The 18,940-nt window shown below is 44.0% G+C and overlaps 1 protein-coding gene across 1 annotated transcript; it reads left to right on the top strand.

The window, feature by feature from the left end:
- The first annotated feature begins 19 nt into the window (after positions 1-19).
- On the top strand, positions 20-18,798 carry LOC112236802 (lethal(3)malignant brain tumor-like protein 3). The gene is made up of 21 exons (XM_042319282.1): positions 20-318; positions 4,682-4,817; positions 4,898-5,075; positions 11,923-12,469; positions 12,599-12,716; positions 12,813-12,864; positions 13,065-13,159; positions 13,253-13,357; positions 13,487-13,622; positions 13,841-13,932; positions 14,056-14,284; positions 14,374-14,459; positions 14,688-14,798; positions 14,867-14,984; positions 15,296-15,395; positions 15,528-15,725; positions 15,847-15,957; positions 17,582-17,646; positions 17,761-17,924; positions 18,093-18,155; positions 18,348-18,798. Exons 1-21 carry the CDS (start codon positions 266-268, stop codon positions 18,474-18,476), a joined length of 2,886 nt encoding a protein of 961 aa, XP_042175216.1. The 5' UTR covers positions 20-265; the 3' UTR covers positions 18,477-18,798.
- Positions 18,799-18,940: the final 142 nt, after the last annotated feature.

Genomic DNA, 18,940 nt, shown 5'->3' on the forward strand with positions numbered 1-18,940 from the left:
TTATTGACAGCATACAGCGACATGACCACAATGGAAATCGCGCGCCACGCCAAACAGACTCTGCACGCCCCTGCGCTCCGATTTGATGCTCTCTGAGATTCTGAAAATACACGAAGGAGAAAGACAAGTCCCAAGGCATGAATACAATATTTAATCAACTATATGTCCACTCTAAGCGTCCGTCTTGCTGTACCTATTGACCATCGATAGTTGTGTGCTCAAGTTTACCGAGATCCAAAGTTGTCAGGCAGCGTTCATTGAACGCATGCGCATTGCATCCACTATCCAGCTCAAAATAAGAGTTAAAACAGAAACGAGGTGAGTTCCATAATTTTCAAACAATATAATCGCCGTTAATCATTAAATGTTGCAAATAACAACAGTAATCGATAAAGAATCATTCGTTTTATAATTTGCACCGGTTCTTATTATTTGTACTGTGATTTAAAACCGTAAAGATAAATCGGAGAGTCAAGTTTCTATTGAAGAAATTAAAAGCAAGCAATTCTATATTTTAGCCTTGAACAAATAAGGCAGTGTAGGGGCGGTTATTTACTTATTTATACCAACTAATGTGGAAGTCCGTTCCTAAGCATTTTCTAACGTTCAAAACATGGAAACTTATTTATTACTGGTTGTCCTTACTTCGCTTACACCAAGCCAAAATGCTAGTCCCAGTTCCTAGCAGTCTAGCTACCAGTTTGAATTGAACCGTAGTGACGCTTTGCTAGCCAGAAGCAGTTAGCAAGCTAGCTGGCAGCTAGCTGGCTGACATTCCGAGACAAGGGGAAAGTAAAGAAAATGGCAATGATGAGGGAAAACACTAACCTATGAAATTGCAGGGTATATATGTGGTTTTATTTGACAGACACGGCCCTGCATTCTGTGTTTCAATAAATAACTTGAGTCATTTACATAGTTTTAACGTGTTGGTGGCCTCTTCCTTTGCTCCGCCATTTTGTATAAGACGAATGCTAATCATGGGCGCACGTACACTTTATTTATGGTCGAATAAATTCGAGGTTTATAAACTTGGGAACGTAAACTGACAGCTGTTGAACAGCACACTTGATTGTTTACTTCCCATCCGTATATTTCAGTCAAAAAATATTATTTCTGACCAAAATATAGTGTTGATGCAGTGTCGAGGCGAAAACGTTATATCGTGGTCTTGGTTTGATTAAAAAACACGTAAATTTGACATTTCTATGCAGGACACATTGCTTTCTTTAAAATCATTGATTATTCTACCACCTCTGTTGTCCGCGTCAATGCAAACAGCCGATTTAATAAGATACTGTTAAAACAAGGAAAAGCTGAACTTGTTCTTTTAACTTGTATTTGACACGTCTCTCACGGTGTTTGTCAATACTTGTGTTCTAGGCCAATCCATGCAGGAGTGCTTGTGCGTTTATTTTGTGCTATTTAGCTTTAAAAAGTAAAATATTTACTTGTTTTGCTTCATATAAGTGCATGCATGTATTCCACAACAGTCGCCCTCTAGTGGCGATGGGATGCGGTTCTTTAGTACCCGATTTGCACGCGCTGGTTGACTTCTTGCAGGTACCCACCCACCTACCTGTACTTTTTGTGCCAGGGATTTTTTTAGAGTTCCCCTTTTTGGATAATGTCATTTGATTGATTGATTGATTGATTTGTTTTTATTAGCTAATTTAAAAAAAAGACATACACACTACATTCATTTTTAAAAAATTAACAGGGATTGCTAAATAAAGTCAGTAACTTATTCCCATTGTGGTCCCTAAAGTACATGGTGGAAAAATAAAATAGATATACAAATATATATACAGACATATATATATATATATATATATATATATATATATATATATATATAGAGAGAGAGAGAGAGAGAGAGACAACACATAGATAGACATTTGAGAAAGATCTGTTAAATGGATACAATTTCAGTTTTACTTTGAGAACATACAGACAGACCTATTCTAGCCCATATCCTTGCATGAACAAACACCCACACATCTTGTCTTAACATAAGAGACAAACAGATGTCATTTGGCAGTGTTTCCCCATCCACTGCTGAAGTGGGCGTGCTGTCTTAATTCAAATCAAATGTTATTTGTATTTGTTATTTGTATTTGTTATGTTATTGCATCCTAAACAACAGGTGTAGACTTAACAGTGAAATGCTTACTGATGGGCCCTTTCCAACAATACAGAGAGAAAAATAGAAAAGTAATAGAAAAAATTAGAACACAAGGAATAAATCCACAATGAGTAAGGATTACTTTTTTATTTCACCATTATTTAACCAGGTAGGCTAGTTGAGAACAAGTTCCCATTTGCAACTGCGACCTGGCCAAGATAAAGCATAGCAGTTCGACACATACAACAACACAGAGTTACACATGGAATGAACAAAACATACAGTCAATAATACAGTAGAAAAAAAGAAAAAGTCTATATACAGTGAGTGCAAATAAGGGAGTTAAGGCAATAAATAGGCCATGGTGGTGAAGTAATTACAATATGGCAATTAAACACTGGAATGGTAGATGTGCAAAAGATGGATGTGCAAGTAGAGATACTGTGGTGCAAAAGGAGCAAAATAAATAAATACAGTATGGGAATGATGTAGATAGATTGGCTGTATACAGATGGGCTGTGAACAGGTGCAGTGATCTGTGAGCTGCTCTGACAGCTGGTTCTTAAAGCTAGTGAGGGAGATGGGAATCTCCAGCTTCAGTGATGTTTGCAGTTCGTTCCAGTCAGTGGCAGCAGAGAACTGGAAGGAAAGGCGACCAAAGAAGGAATTGGCTTTGGGGGTGACCAGTGAGATATACCTGCTGGAGTGTGTGCTACGAGTGGGTGCTGCTATGGTGACCAGCGAGCTGAGATAGGGTGGGGCTTTACCTAGCAGAGACTTGTAGATAACCTGTAGCCAGTGGGTTTGGCGACGAGTATGAAGCGAGGGCCAGCCAACGAGAGCGTACAGGTCTCAGAGGTGGGTAGTATATGGGGCTTTGGTGACAAAACGGATGGCACTGTAATAGACTACATCCAGTTTGCTGAGTAGAGTGTTGGAGGCTATTTTATAGATGACATCGCCGAAGTCAAGGATCGGTAGGATGGTCAGTTTTACGAGGGTATGTTTGGCAGCATGAGTGAAGGAAGCTTTGTTGCGAAATAGGAAGCCGATTCTGGATTTAATTTTTGATTGGAGATGCTTAATGTGAGTCTGGAAGGAGAGTTTACAGTCTAGCCAGACACCTAGGTATTTGTAGTTATCCACGTATTCTAAGTCAGAGCCGTCCACAGTAGTGATGCTGGATGGGCGAGCAGGTGCGGGCAATGATCGGTTGAATAGCGTGCATTTAGTTTTATTTCTGTTTAAGAACAGTTGGAGGCCACGGAAGGAGAGTTGTATGGCATTGAAGCTCGTCTGGAGGTTAGTTAACACAGTGTCCAAAGAAGGGCCAGAAGTATACAGAATGCTGTCGTCTGCATAGAGGTGGATTAGAGAATCACCAGCAGCAAGAGCGACATCATTGATGTCGGCCCAAGAATTGAACCCTGTAGCACCCCCATAGAGACTGACAGAGGTCCGGACAACTTAGCTATAGTACTGAGTCGATGTGCAAGGTACTGTGTACTGAGTCGATGTGCAAGGGTACGAGGTAATTTGGATGTGACACCTGTATGGTTATTGATTGATTGGGTGTGTTCAAGTAGTAAGGCTAACAAAACTTTGTCTTAACGAGTAAAGTCAGGCGAGGTGCATCTGCGACAACCAAATGTCGGACACTGTAATGGTTAGCTGTGTATCGCAATGTTTTTTACACAGCAAAAATTCAAACCCGAGGCAGACAAAACACTTTGGTCCTTTAAAATCCTGCTGTATGTAAAATATTGTGTCTATAGCTTGGAAATAAATCAATGTGATTCTGGATGACAACATAATACCGCTTATTTCCACCTATACGGCTTCTTTCCTAAAGAAATTTGTTTCCTTGCCATGATCCTAACGAGAATCGCGATACTGGTATCTTCCCGGCCCAAGTAATGGCTTTCCAACAGAAAGCAGGGTAGCCTAGTGGTCAGAGTGTTGGACTAGTAACCAAAAGGTTGCAAGTTCAAATCCCCTAGCTGACAAGGTACAAATATGTCGTTCTGCCCCTGAACAGGCAGTTCACTGTTCCTAGGCCATCATTGAAAATAAGAATTTGTTCTTAACTGACTTGCCTATTTAAATAAACGTAAAATAAATAAAAGATCAACATGGCAGTGTCAACATACCTGCTATTGTGTATAAATGTTTTTCTTCATAGATGTCGAAATAAACTTTTCTATATCACACACTCACAAACTGAAAACATAACATGTGTACAATTAATTGGTTAGAGAGAGGTCTCAAATATCACTTTAATTTGTATCCCCTATATCTTTAGAATCGCAGCAAAGTTGGTTATATACCCCTGTATATAGCCTCGCTGTTGTTATTTTACTGCTGCTCTTTAATTATCCTCTATTATTTATTAAATTTATTATTTTTAGGTATATTATTTGTTTTTTAAACTGCATTGTTGTTAAGGGCTTGTATAAGTAAGCATTTCACTGTAAGGTCTACCTGTTGTATTCGGCGCATGTGACAAATACCATTTTATTTTGATTTGATTTTGACTGCTGGATTGATTGATGTCAGTGCAGGAGGAGGAGAGCGGGGAGAGATGACTGACACCCCGCCCAGCGATGGCCCCTCCCAGGGGGCAGAGTTTGACATGATGGGCGCTCTGGACTGGCAGGACGGCATCGCCACACTGCCCGGCAGCGACATCAAGGTTTGTGTTTGTGTGTCTGTGTGTGTGGATACTACAGACAGGTACTACAGACAGGTGTGTGACTGACTGGTATCTCTCAGTTCCGTATGACAGAGTTTGGAACTTTGGAGATCGTGACAGAGCCAGAGGTCAAAGAGGCAGGGCCAACCCCCCAGAACCCTGCCCAGTCAAAAAGCCCCACCCCTCCACCAGAGGCCCAATCGGAGAGCAGTGCAGCCTCTTCTGCAGCCAAGGAAGTCCAGCCACTTGCACCTAAGGGTAAAGTAAACATATGGTTATGAAGGAGGTATAACAGTTTTTTTTTTTTCAAATATTTTTATTAAACACACACAAGAATGGTGTATAGGTATACATGACAGGTATACAATTCTTATCTAAACATAAAAGAGCATACAGGAACAACAAGACCCAGAGTTCTGGGTGCAGAACAAATAATACAAAACACGACATACAAAACAAGGACACGTAGAAAGAAAGAGGAAAGATTTCCCCCCCCCAACTGCTCGGGTGGCAGGGCCAGCACATGCTGCCCAAAGGTAGATTAAAATATTACAATTGAGAGTGCGTTAATAAGAACAAATTCACAGCGCCGACTCGTCCAAGTAGGACGAAGGCTGCCAGATTTGATCAAATGTTGATAATTTATTGTTCAGAATATATCTAATTCTTTCTAAGTGTACAGTGTTTGCCAATTCACTGAGCCATAATTTGGTAGAGGGCGCTTCCCTCCTTTTCCAAAACAACAAGATTCGTTTTTTTGCTGAGATGAGACTGTACGAGATTAGTTGTTTTTGGGGGTTGGTTAATCCGTTTAGGGACTCAGATACTCCCAGGATTATCAGAAGCGGGTCTGGATCTATTGAAGTCTCCAAAACTTCAGAGAGGATCCCAAAAATTCCACACCAATAACCATGCAAGCTAGAGCATAGGGCAAAGCAGTGGAGTAGTGTACCCTGCGTAGCCTGACATTTATCACATGTAGGGGATGTGTCAGGAAATATCCTATGCAGTTTAGTTTTGGAATAGTGTAATCTGTGTAATACCTTGAATTGTATGAGACGATGTCTGGAATTAATGGAGCATGTGTGGATATACTCCAAGCTCTCTTCCCAGTCTGCCACCGAGATGTCAGTCCCTAGTTCTTCCTCCCATTTTGCCTTGATGGCATCTGTAGAAGGTGTGCTAACAGATTGAAAAGTATCATATAGACGCGATATCAGTTTATCTGAGGTGGGGCATATTTTTATGCATCCGTCAAACATGGAAGGTTTAGCATTCCCAAATGTTGGGAGGTGTTTTCTAACGTAGTCTCTAATTTGTAGGTATCTGAAAAAATTACTTCTGGGAAGATTATAAGTTTCCCTCAGCAACTCAAAGGAAGCAAAGGTCCCCTCTATGTATAAATCCCCTATGGTACTTATCCCCAGCTCTCCCCATCGCTCAAAGGTGTTATCAAGGTTAGAAGGGGCAAAGGAGGGATTCCTGGCGACAGGGAGCATGAATGACATTGGTCTAAGCTCAAAGTGGACTTTAATTTGCTTCCAGATTCGGACTGTGCTATGTATAATAGGATTGTTACAATAAAGTGACATCTCCAGATTGACAGGCGACAAAATCACAGCGCCAATAGAGAAGGGGTGACACTCCTCACGTTCCATACTAAGCCAGCTGGATGCCGGAAGTACGTCGTCCAACAGAAACGTAACAACGCGGAGGTTAGCGGCCCAGTAATAAAATATAAAATTTGGGAGAGACAATCCTCCTTCCATCTTGGATTTACAGAGGTGTTTTTTACCTATCCTGTGTGTTTTATAATCCCAGATGAAAGGATTGATAATTGAGTCCAGTTGTTTATGAAAGGATTTAGGTATGAATACTGGGATGTTCTGATATAGGTAGAGCAGTTGTGGGAGGAAGACCATTTTAATGGCATTAATTCTTCCGAGCAGAGAAATTGGTAGAGTTCTCCAAAATAGTATGTTTGCTTTGAGTTTTTGTATCAGAGAGGGAAATTCTCTTTAAATAGTAAAGAGTATTGTTTGGTAACTACAATTCCTAGGTAGGTACATTTTTCTGAAGATAACTTAAATGGGAGATGTTCTAGCCAGGAGGTATTTTGCGACCGTATGGGCATTAATTCACTCTTGTTCCAATTTATTCTGTATCCCGAGAAGGTACCAAACAAATTGATCACATCAAGAATAGCTGGGATACTAGCCTGGGGTTCTGTTACATAGAGGAGGATGTCATCTGCGTATAGGGAGATCTTATTTAGGGTATCTTTAGTATTATAGCCGTGTATTGCTGCATGAGATCTAATCGTCTGAGCGAGCGGTTCGATAATTAGGGCGAAGAGCATAGGCGACAGCGCACAACCCTGCCTTGTCCCCCTATTGAGGTTAAATCGGGGCGACAATGATTGGTTAGGGAGTATTCTGGCACAGGGGTTCCTATATAAAAGCTGGATCCAATTTATGAACCTATCTCCAATATTACATTTCTGTAGGACCTTGAATAGATAGGGCCACTCAACTTGGTCAAAGGCCTTTTCGGCGTCAAGAGATATGACGGCAAGGTCCACGTTGGGTAACCTCTGAGAATACATAATATTGAAGAGGCGCCTGAGATTGAAGAATGAGTTTCTGTTAGGGATAAAGCCGGTCTGATCCGAATGGACCAATTTGCCAATTAAAGTGCTAAGCCTGTTAGCCAGAGTTTTTGCTAAAATCTTTTGGTCTGTATTAAGGAGAGATATTGGTCTGTATGACCCTACCTCTTCTGGATCTTTACCCTTCTTATGTATAACTGTAATGAACGCTTCGTCCAAAGTAGAAGGGAGAGCTCCATCCTCATTGGCCTGAACCAACATTTTGTGCAGGTAGGGAGAGAGCATGTTGCTGAATGTTTTATAGAATTCACCAGGGTATCCATCTGGGCCCGGGGTCTTGCCACTCTTTAGAGATTTAATTGTTTCTCGAATTTCATCAAGAGATATTTCCTTATTCAGGAAGTTAGAATCTTCCTGGTTCAGGGCAGGAAGATTACAGTCCTCCAAAAATGTTTGCATAATTAAGGGGTTAGGATCCGCTTTAGATGTATATAGAGTCTCATAAAACTGCCGGAATCTGTCATTGATGTCTTTGGGGGAAGAGAGTAATTCCCCAGATGCAGATTTAACCCTGTGAATCATTCGGTCACTCACATTTTTTCGAAGTTGTCTGGTGAGTAATTTGTGTGGTTTGTCACCAAACTCAAAATATTTTTGCTTGGCATTGCTTGGCAAAGACTTAGCAATTTTAGCTGAGAGAATCTGATTATATTCAAATTTTAAAGAGGTAATTTTTTTATGTTTCTCCATAGATGGGTGGCTAGCATTCTCCCTATCCAGTAAGTGAATTTGTCCCTCCAGTTCTTCCAGTTTTCCTCTGTTTTGCCTACTCCTGGCAGCCTGAAAGGAGATGATACAGCCTCTCAGATAAGCCTTCAGTGTTTCCCACAATAATGCTGGGGAGGTCTCTGTGTTGTCGTTGGTATCAAAGAAAAATATAATTTGGTCTTTAAGATATTCACAGAATGTTGGTTCTGTGAGGAGCTGAGGATTCAACCTCCAGACCCTCTCGTTTGGTACAATGTCACCCAATCTCAGGGAGAAGGTGAGTGGACTGTGGTCCGAGATTATAATATCATGATACCTCACATTACATGTATAGGGGAGTAGTCTAGCAATCAACAACAATTCGAGTGTAAACCTTGTGAACATGAGAGTAAAAGGAGTATTCCTTACCCGTAGGGTTAGCGATCCTCCATATATCAAATAAGTTAAAAAATTTTATGTAGGTATTCAAGAATTCGCTTGAATAGGAGGTAGGGGTTCGCCGGGTTGAGGATCTATCCAAATATTGGTCTAGCACACAGTTAAGGTCCCCTCCAATGACCAGGTTAGTATGGGAGATATCTGGAATCAGGGCAAGGACTCTTTTGAAAAAAGAGGGGTTGTCAATGTTTGGCCCATAGATATTTAGTAGAGTTACTGAGGTGGAGTGGATTTCTCCTATTACGATCACATACCGACCCTCTTTATCCGCAATAGTGGTTTTATGTAGAAAGGGAATTCCTTTCCGTACCAGAATCGCTGTGCCTCTCGTTTTGGCAGAGAAGTTAGAGTGATACACTTGCTCCACCCACCTACACTTAAGTCTGCTATGAGAGTTATTCTTCAGATGGGTTTCTTGCAAAAATATAATATCAGACGAGAGTGCTTTCAAGTGGGCTAGGACCTTGCCCCTGTTAATTGGTTCGTTTAAACCCTTGACATTCCAGGAAGTGAATGTAAGCCCCGCCCTCCTCTCGTTTGTAGTTCCTATGGTGGCCTGCATACCATGTAACTTGATAAAAAGGTAAGAAAGCGCACCAAACCATCACGATCAGCATATGTAGCACCTACACCCGAGCAGTATCCAACCCACCCCTCCCCCCCTGCAAGCACCTTTACTTCCCACCCTGTACCCCTAATTTCCCCAACACTTACCCCCCCCATCAACCCACATTTAACAGGAATGTACAAACAGGAGGGAAAAAAAGGAAAAATAGAAATAATAAACAATTTGTCTGGACGATGCCAAAAAAACACGGCGTGACCTCGAACAAGAGGTAAAACAAAAATAAAATCCCAACTATACGTTCACCTCTCACTATCCTAGAACTTCTACTAACATATGAACTGAGGAGGCTCCCGCGAGTTAAGTGTTCAGTTAGCATCTAATAAACCTAAACCGAATAAGTTGCAACTTAAACATATTGCGCATTTAAGCGTCATCCTGGGTCAATCCCAGAGATAAGCAAGATATAGCCTCAAGATTATATTGCTAAGCACTGCCGGTCAAAAAATAAACCATCCGCAACCGACATAGTCAGCCGTACCTTTACATACTGTGGGTCAGGAGATCGGAACAAGGATTTGTTAAATTAAACGTTCCCCCCATAAAAAAACATGTTTAATAAGAAAGAAAGAAAAATATATGCATACATACACATACACACATGTACACATACATACATACATACACACATATACATATATATACATATATATACATACACACACATACACACATATACATACATACACATACATACACACACATACACACGTATACATACATATACATACATATACATACATACACACCTATATACATACATATACATACACACATATATATACATACATACACACCTATATACATGTATGTACATATACCCACACAAAAAAATCATATATAAAAATATATATTTAAAGAATATGTATATACATCCATATGCACATATACACATTCATACCCCAGAATAACAATCTACACTGATTTAAAATATACACACACATAATACTAAAATGCTAAGAGAAAATAGAAATAAAGTACAAATAGTAATTATATGTACGCACACCTACACAGACATAAGCACTGCAGAGGGCTGGTGGGACTCCAGTCGGGAGAGAGGCCCACGGCAAGACAAAGGCAGAACGGCACAAAACATCAACTTGCTAACCAGGTGTCTGCCCCCTCCCAACCATCACCCCCAGTCCCCCGCAAGCAATAAATAACTGGTATGGTAGTAAGAATAATGTAAGGATTGTAAAATAAATAACGAAACAAAACAAAAGTGGGGGAATATATGTATATCCGTCCGAAGGTGTCAGTGATCAAACCAGGAAGTAAAAAATATGCATCGCTCTGAGCACAGCCGGGATGAAAGTGAATTTAACGTTAAATGAGAGCTCTGACCGCCATTCATTGGTCTGCTCAGCGTCTTACATGTTCGGTAGCCCTTGTTGAGCCCGTTTAATACGGTTTCACCCAATATGGTATAGTATGGATTCGAGTCCTTGAGCAGACCCTAACACGCAATAACAAGGCACTCTAACCTGTATGGGGGATTGGTGTATATCCCCGGATAAACTTCTCTGCGTCCAAAACCGAGGAGAGCCAAATCTTCTCACCGGAAGGCGGGGTAATTGGCGGGGTAATTCTTAGTCTTGCAGGGAAGAGTAAGGCTGGGCGAAGATGGAGTTTGTAGAGTTTGGTCATGACATCTCTGTAGTCGGCGCGATGCTTTGCCACATCGGGCGCATAATCCTCATAGACACGGAATGGATGCCCTTTATGTGACAGGTTGCCCCTCATTCGAGCTTCACGCAGGATAAGATCCTTGGTCTTGAAACTGTGACAACAGATGATTACGGGCGAGGACGTTGGCCCGGTCCAGGCACTGGGACAAGGGAGCGATGTGCGCGGTCCAGCTGGGGATCCGAATCCAAAACATCCGATCCCATTGCATCCTTCAATAGCTTGGCGAAGAAGTCGGTGGGGCGAGAGCCCGCCTCTACCCCCTCTGCCAGACCAACAACGCAAAGGTTATTACGTCTGGATCGGCCCTCCAGGTCCACCACTTTCACAGAAAGCCTCTGCACAGTATCCTGCAATGACGTGCATAGCTTCTCTAACTCGTCGATCCTACCAGCGTTGAATTCAGAAGCTTTCTCAAGGTCCACAATACTCTGGCCATGCGAAGCGACCGTTCGAATGATGCTCTCGATTTTGGTGTCCAGTTCAGCAATAGTGGCCTTAATATCCTCAGCTATAGCAACACGTAGCTCCCCCAAAGCCCGGGTAAGTTCTGTAAGTGTCACGTTGTTGCATGTGCCTCCCGCCATGTCTGTCTCGTTGTTTAGTGGGGAGTAGGCCTCCGCTGTGGATTTATTGTCCTTTGGTCGCTTATTACTCGGAATTTTCATATAAAAAGTTACAATCTTGTATTAGAAAGAAATGTTTGTTGTAAAAAGTGTCATAAAGTAGGTTAAATTAGATTATTTCGCAAAAAAGTTGCAGGAGCCTCTCACGCACAGCCGTTCACTCCAACATGCTAGCTCCGCCTTCGACTTGACTCTACATAGTTTTGACTGTTTATAATAAGTGTGTCGAATTTAGCTCTGATATAGCTCTGATATATGTCAGCACTGTGTATATTAGCATACTACATACTGGGTGCTCTGCAGATGGGGGCATAGAATTACAAAGCTTCAATATTATTCTGCTCTTTCCCCCAGCTCAAGGCCCTGTGCTTCTGTCTCTAGAGGAGGGTCCCACTATGGAGGAGCCGAGAGTGGAGGTGGGCCCCAGGGCGGAGGCGGAGGTGGGCCCCAGGGCGGAGGCGGAGGTGGGCCCCAGGGCGGAGGCGGAGGTGGGCCCCAGGGAGGAGGCGGAGGTGGACCCCAGGGAGGAGGCGGAGGTGGGCCCCAGGGAGGAGGCGGAGGTGGGCCCCAGGGCGGAGGCGGAGGTGGGCCCCAGGGCGGAGGCGGAGGTGGGCCCCAGGGCGGAGGCGGAGGTGGGCCCCAGGGCGGAGGCGGAGGCGGGCCCCAGGGCGGAGGCGGGCCCCAGGGCGGAGGCGGGCCCCAGGGCGGAGGCGGGCCCCAGGGCGGAGGCGGGCCCCAGGGCGGAGGCGGGCCCCAGGGCTGCGATGGCGGGCCCCAGGGCGGAGGCGGGCCCCAGGGCTGCGATGGCTAGCTGTAGGTCGTGTGGGGGCTCCGGTCCACTGGAGAGTTTCCTCCAGGGCAAATACTGCAGCTCCATTTGTGTCCAGCCCTCCAGTGGCAGGTAAACATGTTAGCTGTTCTTACTGTACTGTATTTTAGAAAGCATATTGATAGCAGTAACAGTTAAGATCCAAAACAGTCATCACATGAGCATAGTTCCTAGAATGACCTCTGTTCCGTATGTGTTTAGGTCATCACCCGGAGAGCGGAGGGAGAGGGAGGGGGGACTGGGGAAACGAGTGAGGAAGAAGAGGAAGATCTACATGGACTCTGGTGATGAAGACGAAGACAACCAGGAGGAGGAAGAGGTGATGATAGAAGTGGCCAACGCTGGTCCTGAAAAGCATTGTAATGTTGTGTGTGTGGCAGCTCACCTGCCGATGAGTGACTGTCTCTCTCTACAGGACAAGTCCAAGGCTGTCAAAGGGAGGAGAGCTGCTAAGCTGGCAAAGCTAGGTATGTCCTATTATTACACTGAGGGGAGGGAGAGGATGGATAGATGAGAGGATGGCTAGATGGAGGGATGGATTTGTTGGGAATGACAGGGGCTGGAAAGTTTGTCCAATCAGGTAGTCCAGGGGTCATGAGTCCTGCAATCCTGCTGGTTTTCATGTCACTGATTGGCTGATGTGACTGTTTTGTTGTCCCACCCCCAGTGACAGCCCCACCCAATAAGAAGCGACCCTGGAGCTGGCCCTCCTACATGGAGGAGGAGAAGGCTATAGCTGCCCCCCTTAAACTGTTCAAGGAGGTGAGGCACGCACACTTTATCATACTCTCTCTGACACACACACACAGCTGTACAGACATGTGAAAGAGTGTTATATGTGTGTGTGCCTCGCAGCACCAGTCGTTCCCTCAGAGCAGGAATGCCTTCAAAGTGGGGATGAAGTTAGAAGGACTGGACCCCTGTCACCCCTCTCTGTTCTGTGTGCTCAGTGTTGCTGAGGTACGTGTCTAACAGGTCAGACCAATAAGATATAGGAGGAATGTCTGCTTTCGAACAACTAACCCTTCGCTTTCTCTCATTTCTTTGCGTTCCTTCCTCTCTGTCTCTTTCTCTCTCTGTCTGTCTCAGATCCAGGGTTATAGGGTAAGGCTTCATTTTGACGGGTATCCAGAGTGCTATGACTTCTGGGTAAATGCTGACACCTGGGATGTAAAGCCGGCAGGCTGGTGTGAGAAGATGGGACACAAGCTGCTACTGCCGAAAGGTACACACACACACACACACCAGACACAGATACAAACACATCCGACACGCATACACACACACCCGACACACACCTGACACACATACACACACACCCCAGACACAGATACAAACACACCAGACACACACACACCCGACACACATGCATATTCTACCGACTGTACAATGTTGTGTGTGTGTAGATAGACAAGACTATAACCTTCAACCTTTTGTGTGTAGGTTGTAAGGATGGGGAGTTCAACTGGAACATGTATGTGAAGAACTGCAGAGGTCAGCTGGCCCCCAAACACCTCTTCAAGAGCCTCAACACGGTGAGCCTACCTGACAGCCTGTGTGGATCCATTAATAGTGTGTTTGTGTTCTGAATTAGTTGGTGACCTTAGGCCCATTCAAGCAAGTTTGTATATGAACTATGTGGGTGCATGTGTGTGTAGTCGGTGACTCCGTCAGGGTTCCGTGCGGGTATGAAGCTAGAGGCGGTGGATAAGAAGAACCCATATCTGATCTGCGTAGCGTCCATCGCGGCTGCTGTTGACAACAGACTCCTCATACACTTTGACAACTGGGACGACACCTATGACTACTGGTGTGATGCCAGCAGTCCCTACATCCACCCTGTAGGCTATTGTGAGGAGGCTGAGCTGACCCTCACCACCCCTGCTGGTGAGACACACACAAACATATTTCAACGCTTTATTTGGATACACCATGAAACATTGTATAAGGGTGTGTGTTGTGGTTTCTCCTCTCAGAGTATAAGCACCCGAGGAGTTTTTCCTGGGATAAATACATGGAGGAGACTGGCACACAGGCAGCCCCTGCACGTGCCTTCAAACTGGTAAGACACTCACATTCTCGCACACACAGAGTTGACACTCAAAACATATGACACATGCAAATTACATTGTTGGTGTTGATTGGGAGGCCTGGGGGAATTTCACATGAAGTTCCCCAGGGCTCTGTTCTGGGTCCACTGACAGTCTTTATTTATGTCAGCTACACCCGTTACAGAACATGCATATTAATCCATCTGTATCACCTGTTAACTCTTGAATGTGTCCTGTAGCGTCCGTGCCATGGGTTCCAGGCTGGAATGAAGCTGGAAGCCGTCGATAAGAGGAATCCCATGCTCATCCGCGTAGCAACCATCGCAGAGGTGGAGGACCACCGACTGAGGGTATGCTGTGTGTGAGAGTGCAGTATGATTATTGTGGAGTAGTGTGTGTAACTCTCTGTCTTTCTCAGATCCATTTCGATGGCTGGAGTGAGGAGTACGACTACTGGGTGGATGCTGACTGCCCAGACTTGCACCCTGTGGGCTGGTGTCAGAAGACCAGTCATCCCCTACAACACCCCTCCAATGGTGAGACACACACGCACACACTTCCAAAAAATTTACATGATTATAACTTTGCTCAAATCCATAAACATTTCCCAATCAGTCCCAAAGTGTAAGATTGGCAAAAAGGTGCATGCAGAGAAAAGACATGTAGCTCAAATGATTCTGGTTCTTCACAGCTGCTGGAGCTGTTGGTTTGTGGGGACATAAACACTATATGGTGGTGGTGTGTTTCTGTCGCTTTATGTGTGTGGGGTCAGGTCACTCTCTCTGGTGTTTTTGTCTCTGTGTATGTGTGTCTCTGTGTGTAGTATTAACTCTGCGGTGTGTTTCAGGCTCCACTGATTTGCTGGTCCTCCCAGGGCAGGGCTGTCCTACCCCAGGATGCAATGGGGTTGGTCACATCCGTGGACCCCGCTACGGAACCCACTACACGTCAGTAACAAACACACACACTAACTGTCAAAAAAGTTTTGTTATCAGAACACGTCGTACAATGACTTGTGTTCTGTGTGCTGTAATCTGTGAGGTGATGTGTGTTCCTGTTCTGAACTTGTGTGTGTGTAGGGGGGTGAGCTGTCCGTACTCAGAGATGAACCTGAACAGGGAGGGCCAGGTACCAGACCGTCTGAGTGGAGAACGACCTATGACCCTGAGTGGACCTCATCACCGTGGGCGACGCCCAGACCCTCCTCCACACACCCAGACAAACAGCCCCACCACACCGGAGCAGCCCGAGCCTGCAGACGACTCCCCTCAGACCAGGTATGTGTGGAACATGTAACAGAAGGGGTTTGGAAGAGCTTCCATGACTTTGTTTATCTGACTGCAAATAAAGTCTGGAGTTGTGGACTTGTTTCCATGGTAACAGTTGTTTCTATGGTAGTGTAACTAGGGGGCCGACGGTTGACGAGGGTGAACGATCCAGGTGCAGCAGTCAGAGTGAGCCACTAGGGGGCTCCACTGAGCCCATCAACGACGGAGCCAAGGCCAAGAGGTAGCACACAGACTCCACTCTCTCCTACCAAACTCTAGAATGCATGATGGAGCAGAGTGTTTGTTGTTGGTTTACTAAGAGAGTACAATGCCTTCACAAAGTATTCACACCCCTTGACTTATTCCACATTTTATTGTGTTACAGCCTGAATTCAAAATGGATTACATATATTTTTTTCCCACCCATCTGCACATCTAATGACAAAGTGAAAACATGATGTTAGAAATGTTAGCCAATTTTTTGCCAATTAACACAGAAATGTCTCATTTACATGAGTATTCACACCCGAGTCAATACTTTGTAGAAGCACCTTTGGCAGCGATTACAGCTGTGAGTCTTTCTGGGTAAGTCTCGCTAAGAGCTTTCCACACTTTCCCATTATTCTTTGCAAAATTCTTAAAGCTTTGTCGAATTGTTTGTTGATAATTGCTAGACAACCATTTTCAGGTCTTGCCATCGATTTTCAAGTAGATTTAAGTCAAATCTTTAACTCGGCCTCAGGAACATTCACTGTCTTTTTGGTAAGCAACTTCAGTGTAGATTTGGCTTTGTTGTTTTAGGTTATTGTCCTGCTGAAAGGTGAATTCATGTCCCAGTGTCTGGTGGAAAGCAGACTGAACCAGGGTTTCCCCTTGGATTTTACCTGTGCTTATCTCCATTAGGTTTAATTTTTAACCTGAAAAACTCCCCAGTCCTTAATGATTAAAAGCATACCTTTAACATGATGCAGCCACCACTATGCTTGAAATATGGAGAGTGGTACTCCGTAATGTATTGTATTTGCCCACAAACATAACATGTTGTATTCAGGACATAAAGTTAATTGCTTTGTCACATTTTTTGCAGTACTACTTTAGTGCCTTGTTGCAAACAGAATGCATGTTTTGGAATATTTTATATTCTGTAAAGGCTTCTTTCCTTTACTCTCAGTATGGTTAGTATTGTGGAGTAACTACAGTGTTGCTGATCCATCTTTCTACCACAGCTATTAAACTCTGTAACTGTTTTAAAGTCACCATTGGCCTAATGGTGAAATCTCTGAGCAGTTTCCTTCCTCTCCAGCAACTGAGTTAGAAAGAACGGCTGTATCTTTGTAGTGACTGGGTGTATTGATACACCATCCAAAGTGTAATTAATAACTTCACCATGCTCAAAGGAATATTCAATGTCTTGTTTTTTTAATGTATTTTTTACCCATCTACCTATAGGTGATCTTCTTTGCGAGGCATTGGAAAACCTCCCTGGATTTGTGGTTGAATCTGTGTTTGAAATTCACTGCTCGATTGAGGGACCTTACAATTATCTGTATTTGTGGGGTACAGAGATGTTAAACACTATTATTGCACTCAGTGAGTCCATACAACTTATTATGTGACTTGTTAAGCACATTTTTACTCCTGAACTTATTGACTCAAGACATTTCAGCTTTTCATTTTTAATTAGTAATAAAAAAAAATGTTTTTAAACAATTCCACTTTGACATTATGGGGTATTGTGTGTCGGCCAGTGACAAAACACAGCTCTAATTAATTCATTTTAAATTCAGCCTGTAACACAACAAAATGTGGAAAGATTTGTGGGGTGTGAATACTTTCTGAAGGCGTTGTATGTTGTCTTTCAACAGGTCTGCTCCAGTCCCAAAGTATCTGAAGCTGCACGTCGTCAAGCAGGAGAGTGGAGATGGGAAAGGTAGAGTTTCTGCTCTCAGAAATAGAGAATGAGTGTAACGCTGTGTGGATTATATATTGTCTGTGCATGTCTATTGAAGATATTTACAGCTAATTTCTCCTCCCTCTCCCCCAGACTCCCTGTCTCTCCAGCAGGCGCTCCATGAGTCAGTGTTCTCCCCAGGTGGCTCCTCCTCTCCCCCTCACAGGGTGGCTCTGTGCTGGGACAAACACTGCCAGCTGCTCCCTGAGGTCCTGGGCCTCACAGCTAAGAGAGTTGCAACCTGGACCGCCGACGAGGTCAGACACGCACACATAAGCAATACAAACATATACGCATACTGTACAAACTCACATATTGTGCAAAACACATACATTACACATACACCCAATACAATAGCTTTGTGTATCCTATTGCATTTTAATCGTGTGTGTGTGTGTGTTAATGTTTGTTTCCCTGTGGGTCAGGTGGCCAGTTTTGTCAAAGGGCTCCCAGGCTGCAAAGAGCATGCTGCCACCTTCAGGACAGAGGTAAGAGCTACCATTTAAAAACCCAACTTTGTGAATCGTAATAGACACACACACTCCTCTCATCTGCTGCTCCTGGTTGGTGTATCCTATGACAATTCAACTAAGTCAAATTCAATTCTGCCATTGACATTCAAACACTCACACACACGTTCTGTGTTGGAACTTATTTTGTGTCTCTGTGTATCGCTCCAGCAAATGGATGGAGAGGCCTTCCTGCTTCTCACCCAAGCAGACATAGTCAAGATCCTGTCAATCAAACTAGGCCCTGCCCTCAAGATATACAACGCCATACTCATGCTGAAGAACGCTGATGAGGAGTGAGACGCCCCCTCACGCTTCATTTCCTCCCACACCCGACCGCTGTATCTGAATAGTCTAGAGAAGTTTAATCTCCTTTCTTTGCCTCCTCACCTTATCCTCTTTGGTCTTCATCTGCACTGATCTGAGCCCGTAGGATAGGTCAGAGCAACGTAATGGATGGCCACCAGGAATCTGCTTTCAGCTATCCTGTTCTTCCACATCAGTGTAGAGGAGTAGAGAGGATGTACCTGGTGTCAGTGTAGAGGAGTAGAGAGGATGTACCTGGTGTCAGTGTAGAGGAGTAGAGAGGATGTACCTGGTGTCAGTGTAGAGGAGTAGAGAGGATGTACCTGGTGTCAGTGTAGAGGAGTAGAGAGGATGTACCTGGTGTCAGTGTAGAGGAGTAGAGAGGATGTACCTGGTGTCAGTGTAGAGAGGATGTACCTGGTGTCAGTGTAGAGAGGATGTACCTGGTGTCAGTGTAG

This window comes from Oncorhynchus tshawytscha, unplaced genomic scaffold (assembly GCF_018296145.1).
Source record: "Oncorhynchus tshawytscha isolate Ot180627B unplaced genomic scaffold, Otsh_v2.0 Un_scaffold_17_pilon_pilon, whole genome shotgun sequence".
Taxonomy (NCBI): Eukaryota; Metazoa; Chordata; class Actinopteri; order Salmoniformes; family Salmonidae; genus Oncorhynchus; species Oncorhynchus tshawytscha.